Source organism: Rhizoctonia solani, chromosome 13, assembly GCF_016906535.1.
Source record: "Rhizoctonia solani chromosome 13, complete sequence".
Lineage (NCBI taxonomy): Eukaryota > Fungi > Basidiomycota > Agaricomycetes > Cantharellales > Ceratobasidiaceae > Rhizoctonia > Rhizoctonia solani.
In genome coordinates this window covers 1,356,392-1,367,215 of record NC_057382.1, presented here as the reverse complement: position 1 = coordinate 1,367,215, position 10,824 = coordinate 1,356,392, and the positions used below count along the sequence as shown (strand labels likewise).

Genomic DNA, 10,824 nt, shown 5'->3' with positions numbered 1-10,824 from the left:
GAACCGGAACTTTAGCATCGAAGCAGACTCGTTGTCAAGCACACAATGATTAGTTTGAAGAAAAAATATCGAAGGTTGTGTTGCTTAAGGAGCCCGTCATACATAATCAATTACAAATTGATTACTAGTTATAGAGCACCATGAGCATCAGCATGAAGGTACTGAATGGCCAATAAACTGTCGGCTTTGGTAGACACCTATTGAAGAAATCACGCCGCTGGCTCTTCTTGTGAGAAAACATCCATAACATCGATGGGCGTGGGCTGAATGACCTGATCCTACCACGTAATTAAGATAGGAGAGCCTGCGTAAAGTATAAATGACCGGCGTAAAGTAATTTACACAACCCTGTGGCCGATTATTTAACTGGAAGGTTGTGTAGAGGACGCCAATCCCGGTTTCGTGCATGCGAGATACATAGTTGAATTTGAGCTTGGACCAGCGCCGCTTCATTCAGCCAGCCAATGTGCAATGTATGCCTCAGGGGTATTGGTGATGCATAAGGAACCAACTCGTAATATCACCAACTATAGTTTGTAATGTAGATATGATGTCAGACTGGCAGAGCCACGTGTTTATTTGAATAGGCGATTTGAGAGAATTCAAAAGAGTTTATCCATTCCGTTCAATATACGGAGACAGCTTTCGCTATCTAATTCCCAAGAGGGGCGGAGCAAGCAGACAAGGGGTATTGCTATTGAGTTTCATTTCTCACACTAGTCCCCTTGATTGCGCACTAGCTCACGTCGAATCTGGGGTGCACAGTTCAAATATAGGCAAGTCGCATAGTAGTATTATTTATCGACTGTATACATCCCAGATAATGATGAAAAAGAAACAGAAAGCAAACGAGAGGGCGAGTCGATGTAAGAGCAACGAGAGAAAAGGAAAAGGGCGAGAAATATATGAGATTAATTGATGGTATCTCGATGATAGATTCAATGCTACTTAAAAGCAATATTTTGAGTGGTCCCAGGCAACTAGATTACTTGCGCTGAGTGGCAATATATGCGAGGTCTTCCTCGCGCAAATCCCGTTCAAAGGGTTCGAATGCGGGCCCAGCCGCAGCAAAGTCATGCTCGATGATTTCAGCATGGTGGGCGCTGCGAGGAGTAATCTTGCATTTGAAGGGATTCGGGCACGTCAAGATACCCTATTGGGGGAATCAAGCAGTCAGTCAGGCACCACCATGCGGCAGGTGGATAGTGGGAACCAACCTTTGCATAATCGTGGATATCCACAGGGATAGGGTTTCCAGTGTCGGGATCAGTAGCAAGGCTGAAATCAAACGCCCAGACCATATTCATGGTGTTCAGCATCTAAAAATTGAAACTCAGGGATTATTCCAAAATGAACTGGTCGCATAGAGTCTTACCAAGCTGTTGTTAGCTAGGTGGACACCAGGGCAGAATCGACGACCGCTGCCAAAGGCCATGTTGGTCCTGCGATCGGTATTGTCGACGCCAGGCTTGGTACCAAACTCGTTTTGCAAGAAGCGATCGGGCCAGAAGTCGTCGGGACGCTCGTAGACTTCAGGGTCGTGGAACATTCCCCAGTTATTCACGAAAATTGTCGAGCCGGCGGGAATGCGGTAACCTCGGTACTGGAGAAAGGTATGAGTTTTGATCTGGAGAGATAAAGTTCAAGTACTCACGGTCTCTTCCTGGATGGTGCCGTGAGGAATTGCGAGGGGCGCGACCGGACGCCAGCGGTGGCATTCCTTGATGATGGCTTGGATGTAAGGAAGCCGGTCAAAGTCCTCAGGGGTAGGAGCATGATCAGAGCCAACAACCGAGTCAATCTCGGCCTTGAGTAGAGTAATGAGAGATCAGAATAAATTATACCAGCGTGATGGCAAAATGATTTTACCTGAGCCTTCTTTTGAACGTCGGGGAAAGCTGTGAGACCAAGTACAAGCGTTTGGAGGAAAGAGCTGGTAGTATCCGAGCCACCTTCCAATAGGACGCCACCAAGGTAGCCAACGAGCTCACGGCTCATGCCAAACTCCTGCTGACGGGCTAAAACTTGCTCCATGAAGCAGTTGTTTTCTTGATGATTAGCGATACGTCGCTCAGTTTCCTCGAGGAGACCGAAGTATAGATCACGTTGGAGCTTGCGAGTCTTCTTGCAAAGTGTCTTCCACGAAGCAAGGGCTTCTGGAACGTGTTTCAAGATAGGGATGAGATCCATTGGCGGGTGAGCACCTGAAAAATCCCGCATATAGTCAGATAAAAAAAATGGGCGTAGCTTCTATATGCACGAACCAGGCTCGAGGACTTCTTCCCAGCTGTGTTGAGCATTGAAGAAGTCGGTAACCTCTTTGGTTTCAAAACGGGGTGCACGCTTTCCGAACAATACTGAAAGGATGACAGATGACGAATAACGGCGAATGTGGGTATAGAATTTCTGAATAGGACCATGTCAGGTTAGGAAGCTGACCCGAACAATACAAAACATACCTCGGGAGTAGTAAGGCAATCATGCAGGAGCTGCGCAGCCTCTGCACGTTGGATAGGGAGATGTCCGGCACAGGCTTGCTGGGTCAAGATTGCATGGGATGCACGACGAAGAGTACGCCAGTCCTCGGCTAGAAGGATCCGTTAGTCATTGGTTGTATATGTTTGACGATTCGACACTGACTGTAACGGGACAATACCATGTTCATTCCACCAGCTACCAAGTCGGCCATGTGGTTGGGGGGACGATCGACCGTTGACTGCGAGCGCTTGTCCATAAGTTCCTTGACGGCAGCAACATCGGTAATGACTATAGCTGTGCCAGGGCCCATCTTCAACTAGAATCGAGTGAATATCGCTACCGGAGACGGCGTCGGAGCAAACACAACTCACGGAGTACATTCCACCGTAGATGCGAGCCCATTCAGTCAGTCTATATGAATGGGAGAGTTTAGATAGGGTTCAAGGAAAGCAAGTTCGCAGCCAAAAGAGGAGCGACGCAAGACATACTTTAAATGGGCTTCGGTCTTAGGAAATTCATGTAAATTACCCAGCAACGGGACGGTGGGAGGACCGGGAGGGAGATAAGTCTCTCGCTTCCCGATAGCCATTGTCTTGACGGCGAGCCATACAACGGTTGAGCCGAGAACAACGGGAACGACAAGATTCGACATATTGGAAGGAGAAAGTAAAGGGGCCGGGATGAAAATGTGAATGGGATTTGGAGGAGTAGGAAGAGAAGGAACGGGGGGGGGGTGCTTGTTGAATCTGGTTTCGTTCGGAGCGAACAAATATTGGGCCGCAGAGTTGCTAGGAAGGCAACAAGCGTGTCATAATTGGATGGTGGCAAATCTCATCCTAGGCCATTTGCCTCGCCGTAAACCCTCCCCACGTGGAGCACATTTGGTTGACGTGAGCCCGATACGGTATGGGGAGTTCCAGAAGAATCAGGGCGATCTCACTGTCAATCCGAGAAGAAACACTGAAGCAGCAGAAACCGGAAACCCGTTGATGGATGAGCTGTTCGTTTGGGCAGAACCAGTTCCTTTCCTCGGGGTTCGGTGTCTCGGAGTTTCTGACATTTTCGTGCACGAAATTGGCGTAGGATCTGCCGAGTCCCCCGTTGCTTGGTCATCTTTACCGTGATTTGTCTGATGCAAACTCAATCGCTTCTGGTGTATATTCCTGTGCACTAGTGAAAGAAGGTTACGAACCTGACCCAGGGGAGCGCCAGGATAGCGGACGGGTTATTTCGACTTCCCCGTCTGGATAATGGAGCTGTGTTGAGTCTAAAAGACCACGAACGACGACCACGTTCGTCATTCACATTTCCTAGTCCTCCACTGACCCACGCCTGCTTTTACTTGGGTACAGATATTACGAGAAGTTCTGTTGTCTGCAGCTAAAGCAGTAGCATTGTCTTCTAGTTTTGAAGCAAACAAATCTGGTCAATCTCCTTCAAATTTAGGAGCACCATCGATCATATCGCATCTTGCGCAGCGCTGTGATCGTCTTCTCCTGGCCAGGTTCATCAGAACTTGATTCAATAGGCCTTGCTGCTTGAGAACTTCGTCCATTGGTATATAGACCGACTCCCGAACAGCTACCTTCGTTATCCGCCGCCCTCCGTACATCCTCCGCTTTTCTGCTCCAACACTCTGCCATGACTCTACCGCCCGGTATCACTCAGAAAGATGTCGTCAATGCATTTGGTCCTTTCGTCACTGGTATCATGATGCAACAACTTTTCCTAGGTGTTTTCTGCGTACAGGTGTATGACTACTGGGTACGCCACTTTCAGACTTGCATGAGTTTTTCGTCTAAACACATTTTTAGCGCATATTTCCGACAGATACCACTTTCAACCGAGCCGTAGTCGCGTCATGTAAGTCAACTAACTGGGATCGCCAAAGACGCCTTTTGAGAATGATTTTCTAGTGACAATCATGACCCTTCTACAAGGAGTGATGGACTATATCAACCTGTATCGCAATGCTGTTACGTATTATGGGGATTTTCTGATGTTCGATTCACAGGACTGTAAGTCTTTAGTGTATTGACTATTCATAACCTCACTTGATTGCAGGGTCCTTGTTCTGGGAGATTGGTGTCACGGCAATTCTTGGATCCATCGCCCAGGTTTTCTTTTTGGAGCGTGCCTACAGCGTAAGTTCTAGCCTTAACACCATCGACCAGTCTAATGAATCTCCGCCAACTACACAGGCCACTAAAAGCAAGATTGTTCTCATCGTCGTTGGCACGATCATCGCTGTTTCACTTGGGTTCGGCATTGCGTAAGCGGTTCAATCTACTATATAGTCTGGGATCTTATGTGCTGCACAGCTCTTCGGTCGAATTCCAGCGTATCGTGCGCTTGAGTCTTGTCCCAAGTATCCCGGTTCCAATCATTGGATGGCTCACTCTGACTGCTGTCCTGGACGTCCTTATCTCGGCCATTCTCATCTATACCTTGCTGCGCGTTCGCACACCTTTCCGCAAGTACGTAGTAATGACCAGTAAATCCCTTTAACAATGTCCTGATGCACATCATCAGGACGGAAGCTGTCATTACTAAGATCATTCGTGTGACTATGGAAACCAGTTCAGTCACTGCTTCTGTACGTACTGCACCTGAAGTCTTGCTTGCCTTTTCTAAAAATCCGGTTTTTTTTTATAGATTGCAGTTATCAACCTAGTTCTGGTAAGCCCTATGACTTTTTCTTTTGCGACCAGTCGGTTTATCCATCATCCGTAGTATTTGGCTTTGCCTGGCCAGGCCTATCACTTGCTTCCTCAATTAATCATGGGCAAGATGTACGCACATTATATTTCATAGCACTGAAACGCACTTACATTTTTGATCAGGTACGCCATCTCCGTCATGGTTACTCTCAGTTCTCGTAAGGACCTTCAAGAAATCATGTCTTCCCCGCCAACTACAAGCTACTATGAGTCGACCCGTGGACGTGCTGCTGGACCGACACCACAAAACGGTGTTGTTGTAAGTTATCTGAATATGATGGGATGGGACTGTGTCTAATCTTGACTTACTAGGTTACCACGAGCTATCAACAGAACGTTGATGACAGCAAAGGTCGTCCTCATGATATAGAATTGGGCACACGCACGATTGATACTGTTCGATTCGCACGTACGCAAGAAGAGACCATCATCGATGACGACGAAAGCGTCGATGCAGCTAAGCGGTCGCACCATCCCTTTGCGCCGTGAGCTGGCTTGCGCATTTATCTTTCCTTTCTTCCGACCCGCTCCATCCTCCCTTTTCTCAGCTCGACCATTCCTTGGCTTTCTTATCCCTTCACTTACTTTATATGTGCATGATTTATCTACCTTTACGACCTGACTGTTTTTGTCGCTGTTCTTTCCTGTCCGTGTGTTTGTCTGTTCTTGGTCGCCTGGCTGTGAGCGGTATCGCAAGTCATACCCTTTTGCGACTCGTGTTGCCTTGGGCTTTCGGTAATTTTTGTTCAGGCGCTTCGGTCAGGCCGAGAACTCAAGGCCAAAGGTGTGCAATGCATGCCCTCGTGTATTTACATACTTGCTCTCGCTTTCATCGCTCTCGTTTGGTTGTTGATCTAGACCATAGAGCTCAAAAATGAGGATGTACTAGTTACTCTTCTCCGAACGTTCAAGTTCATATTTCAACTTAGTAAAATCAAATTATGATACTTTTAATCTTGTAGATCACTTCGCTTTCAGGTCGGTGGGAATAGTTAGTTCCTCTTCCACAATCTCGAAGCTCTCTCCAGCGCGCTCCACATGTTCATCAGAGCGGACTCTGGTGAATGAAAAGAGATCTCGTGACTCGACGTCCAACTTGTTCTCAAGTCGGTCGGCGATAACTCGGCCAAGAACAGGCAGGAACTAAAATGGCATTGTTAGCGCGACACCATCCAGGGTTATTAGTGGCACCTACTTTGAATCCATGGCCCGAGCCGCCGGTAGCCAGGAGCAAACGAGGGTGGTCAGGATGATAATCAACGATCCAATCCTCATCGCTTGTATCTGCGTACTTTTGTGCACCCCAAATTATGAGGTTTTGAAACTCAGCGAATATATGCATATCCAGCTTACCCAACAAATCCGGCTCGAAGCAAAGTCTCGGTCGGCAATATCTGGGTACAACTTCCTCATCGCATCACGCATGGGCTTCAACATACGCTTCGGGACTGCACATGACGCGCCAGCTCCGTCCACTCCGACTCGAGCCGTGGAATCAAGTGGCGAATCATTGTCCTTGGAGACTCCTGTTCGAGGGGTTGAAACGCTGTGGGCCGAAACAGCCCCCTTGTGATGTAGCCCCCATTTGAGCAGACCGGATGGAGTCGGCTACTGAGCGTGAGTATTGGCTTGGCGCCGCACTGATAGGACATACTGGCATAGTATACAAATCGGTTTCCTTGTCAAACAGGGTGGGTACATTTTTGTAAATCTCGTACTCTTCCGGTGTGAGCTGGACGGTCAGGGATGTATGTCTGGAAGATCTCTTAGTTGTAGCTCTAAGGCTGTGATACGCGGTTGCTTACCCTGTCGCCTGCATCAGTTTCGCTAATCCAAATGATTCATCTGGGAACAAGGAAGAAGACCAGGCCCCCGTAGCCAAAACAAGTACATCGGCAGAAAAAATCTCTTCGTTGCCATTTGTAGTTACTTTTACCCCCACGGCCTGACCTTGCTGGTCGATCTCCAATCCAGTCACCCGGTGCCCGGTCAAAATGGTCAATCCTCGACCCTCATACGTACGAGCACGCCTCAGGAGCGCCTTCATCCCCACTGTCGCGGCTACCCATCCCCCATCTTTGTTGAAATACGCCCAATTCCGCGCGAGCCCACTGTTTTCATCTTTCGCGGCTGCAATTTCACCGAGTGCTACTCCAGCAGGAAAACACCGCCTGACGTCTGTTACTTTGGGCAACAATTCCACCCTACATCCAGCAGCTAAGTCGTTTTCGTGCGCTGCTTTCGAGTAGATCGTGCCGTCGGCACCTCCGCAAACCAGAACGCCTGACCTGGACCCCGGGATTTAGTTGGTTCCGAGTTTCATAACACGTCATTCAACTTACTCGTGGTAGGCATTATCCCAGTCTCCTGTTTTCCAATCCCGAATGGATTCCAACGCGAGCCGTGTGTATGCGCGGTTTCGATAAGCAGAACGGACAATTTTGTTCAAGTCTGGGCACGACCGAATTAGTACCGAGCTCCTTGATTAATCGCCTCCGTCGACAGGAAACGAAGAAGTGGGGTGCACAGGTGGCGCTCTAATACTTTCCGAGAAAATGAATCGCCGCTGCACTTACCTGTCGAAGCAGCATCTGGAGCGGGAAGCTCGCTGGCCCGGTCAATGATGGTTACGTTTTGGTAACCGCGCTGAAGGAGTTCATAAGCAGTTGAAAGTCCGAAGCATCCTGCGCCTAGAATTAAAACGGATGGATGGGGCATGGGGGGCTCGAGTGGGTGCCTTGCGAGTGTCGTAGGACGGTGCCTTTAGGATGGATGGAAGATAAACGGAAGACCCATGCTTGATCCGGGGCCACGCGACTTTGCTAATTTTAAAATGTATACTGAAGCTTTATGTGTGCTTATCAAGTCCCCACGACGCCAAGATTACCATGAATAGCTCACAGGGGATGAGAGTTGGCAAGCAAGCCCAGTGTTATGCAGGAAGCTGGGTCACATCGTATCGAGGGTATGACTTGAGAAAATTACTTGACACAGCCGGGGAGCTTTGCAATCAAGCCGACGGCCTACCATATATCGTTCGGGTATTATTCTAACCGGACTTAATGAAATAAGGCCATCGGCCGATAGATATATGCCGGGCATGTAATTTTATGCCATTTTATGTGTATTAGCATCATTCAAAAGGAGATCCCAGGCCGACTAAATACCTGTTCTAATTTACTCCAGTTTAAGAACTGAAAAGTCCTACGAAATTTCAGCAGTATTATATATGGATGGGATTAGGAGTTGGTCAGCATAAACATTCCCAATATAAGCAGCTTGGATTAACTAAGTAGATGCCCTCTACCAGCAAGCGTGAATGGGGTAGTGGTAACCTTAATCGTTGCCAACATTGCACCGTTTCGATTAGCCAGGGGTTCGATTCCCCTTTCACGCATTCTCCCGTTGCTTGATTCAATTTATTGAGTGTCGAGCGCATACAAGAGCCGGGTTAATTTTGCATCGACATCAAGGGAGCAATCGAGGCTGAACAAGTTTTGAGAAAGTTGGAAAGGTATTCAACGTCGTCACTGTGAGTCTAGCACACCCGTACGTACGCTTTCCTCTGTTTGTCACTCACGGACCGAAAGCATCGCTCGGAATGGTTTCGAGAGTTCCATACTCCTCATGCGCTCTGTTCTGCTGTATAAAATTTAGTGCGGTACATACAGCACACTATGCTGATGCCAGGTTGAAAAACACAGTCACTGTAGAAGCAGGCGCCCATGTTGATAGCATACTGAGAGGCAGCTACAATTTAAAGAGTTCACGAGCTGGCCGAAACATGCTGAATTGTACGGGTAGCAATTGTTAGTGAAGCTTATTTCAAGATACTTCGTCGGCTGCGATGTGTGGACGGAGGTTACATTTTCGACAACATTCCTCTGACCGAACTTCTGTAATGTTGGCTTGCAGTAAACGGCATGGTGGCTGTGTATGTTGTCCCTCGATATCGCCACCACGCTCGCGCGATGTCAATTGAACTGGTTGTAGAATGAAAACTACTTGAAAACAGCCATACCAGTTTACCGTTTATCTGGAGAAAAATTGATACATTCTGGTCAGACCCTTGGGTACCTGCTTGAACCAACCTCTTGAACTTGTTGTTTCTCTCTGCGTTATTATGTCCGACGAAGAAGACGACTATCTATCTGACAAGTTTTTGGCATCTCTGGAAGCTCCCAAGCCAGACGCATCCAATGCCAGCTATGCCGAGCGCCGTCGAATCGCCCAGCGCGAATCTGAGCGTAAACGACTGGAGGGTCGTATCAAGTCACGTCGCGAAATGGAAGAGGAGGCTCGTCGAGAAGGATTGAGCCGGAGTCTTTTTGAAAAAGAGAGCGCCACCGAGGGCGAACAGCCTTCCAATAAGGCCATGTCGATGATGCTTAAAATGGGATTCAAGCCTGGTGAATCGCTTGGTAGAAAGGAGGAACCGGTCAAACCACCGAGTGATGATGCAAAGGATGAAAAAACAGGGGAAATTTCTTCTGAGCAAATCAAGTCTGGGCATCTTACTGAGCCTTTACCTCTTGCCGTCTGGGCAGGTATGCGTCTTTCTTTTACATCACTTTATTCGCACAAGTATTGACACACGAGGATACAAGGCAGGAAAGGTCTAGGATTGGGTAAACGAGCAATGTCTCCACCACTCGGTGGCTCGTCCAAAGCTGCAAAAGCGTCTGCTGAAGAAATGCAGCAGAAAAAAGTCGAAACGACAACTTCCGAGCTCAAGCCAGGGGTGATTACGAAGAGCGGAGAGATGAAGGGCGTCTGCGCGCTGCACTGAGGACTTGTGCCAATTTAGATGAAGGCCACGGCGTCAAGGTAAGCCATTGTTCAATGCATTGAGGCTGAAGAATTAACCGAATTTTGCCAGTTTAATGTTCTTCGATTGAATCCGTCTGACCCGTCGTCTATCCCTGAACTCCTTTATGACTTGCTCACGCGGGCGCCCTCGGGTGCCATTGAGGACAATTCCCTGCACGCCAAGCCTGGGTACCATGTGCCCGTTGGCGAATCCGAATTCGACGAAGGCTTAGGACTGGGGACTGACAGAGCTATTGCTGCCAGGTTAAAAGAACAAATGAAGGCTGACAGTCTAAGGCCTCTGAAGGAATCCAACGAAGATTTTGTTGCAATGCGAGATGCTGTGAAGGGCGATGCTCCCAGAGCACAAGTTGCCGACGACCAAATAGACTTTGACCAGGAGACCGTGGACGCTGCCAAAGAATATATACAGAAGAATGCAAGTATTTCCGTTAGACTCTACTTTAAGTAATCTAATTTCACCACTACTACAGGTGCAAGAGCGTTTGACATTGGTGCTAGAGTATTTGAGGACGAAATACTTTTATTGCTTTTGGTGTGGGGCTAGCTATGACGATGCTTCAGATCTAGAGACCAATTGCCCCGGGCCTGACGAGGATTTACACTGAATAATTTGGTTGGGGGAGTGTAGTTATAGATACATGCGCCCATTGGGCAATACCATATTCGTTACATTGCGTCGCTGCCGTGATCACTGATGGAAATCGGGGAATCCGGCGTTTTTTCCGGACAGACTGAAATCCGGATCCATGGTTGCAACAATGGAAGGGTATGATACTTGTCTGTTATCGACAAC

At 48.1% G+C, this 10,824-nt stretch overlaps 4 protein-coding genes and 1 non-coding gene across 5 annotated transcripts; 3 read left to right on the top strand and 2 right to left on the bottom strand.

The window, feature by feature from the left end:
- Positions 1-985: 985 nt before the first annotated feature.
- Positions 986-3,130, bottom strand: RhiXN_07260 (cytochrome P450 family protein; the record flags this gene model as incomplete). The annotated part of the gene is made up of 10 exons (XM_043327076.1): positions 986-1,153; positions 1,218-1,319; positions 1,376-1,603; positions 1,655-1,807; positions 1,870-2,204; positions 2,265-2,406; positions 2,460-2,587; positions 2,641-2,794; positions 2,850-2,889; positions 2,967-3,130. 10 exons carry the CDS (start codon positions 3,128-3,130, stop codon positions 986-988), a joined length of 1,614 nt encoding a protein of 537 aa, XP_043185548.1.
- Positions 3,131-3,296: 166 nt separating this feature from the next.
- RhiXN_07259 (uncharacterized protein) lies at positions 3,297-5,687 on the top strand (the record flags this gene model as incomplete). The annotated part of the gene is made up of 13 exons (XM_043327075.1): positions 3,297-3,512; positions 3,562-3,702; positions 3,831-3,982; positions 4,044-4,242; positions 4,293-4,341; positions 4,395-4,496; positions 4,543-4,750; positions 4,800-4,955; positions 5,011-5,074; positions 5,134-5,157; positions 5,212-5,270; positions 5,322-5,457; positions 5,511-5,687. 13 exons carry the CDS (start codon positions 3,297-3,299, stop codon positions 5,685-5,687), a joined length of 1,683 nt encoding a protein of 560 aa, XP_043185547.1.
- Positions 5,688-6,161: 474 nt separating this feature from the next.
- RhiXN_07258 (FAD-dependent oxidoreductase) lies at positions 6,162-7,916 on the bottom strand (the record flags this gene model as incomplete). Its single annotated transcript, XM_043327074.1, has 7 exons — positions 6,162-6,341; positions 6,394-6,489; positions 6,552-6,806; positions 6,853-6,952; positions 7,004-7,486; positions 7,541-7,649; positions 7,775-7,916. 7 exons carry the CDS (start codon positions 7,914-7,916, stop codon positions 6,162-6,164), a joined length of 1,365 nt encoding a protein of 454 aa, XP_043185546.1.
- A 595-nt stretch (positions 7,917-8,511) lies between these two features.
- Positions 8,512-8,595, top strand: RhiXN_12448. Its single transcript has one exon. It is a non-coding gene; the product is annotated as a tRNA-Gly (tRNA).
- A 726-nt stretch (positions 8,596-9,321) lies between these two features.
- Positions 9,322-10,479, top strand: RhiXN_07257 (G-patch domain protein; the record flags this gene model as incomplete). Its single annotated transcript, XM_043327073.1, has 4 exons — positions 9,322-9,745; positions 9,806-9,878; positions 9,938-10,025; positions 10,078-10,479. The coding sequence occupies 4 exons, from the start codon at positions 9,322-9,324 to the stop codon at positions 10,477-10,479; spliced, it is 987 nt and encodes a 328-aa protein (XP_043185545.1).
- Positions 10,480-10,824: the final 345 nt, after the last annotated feature.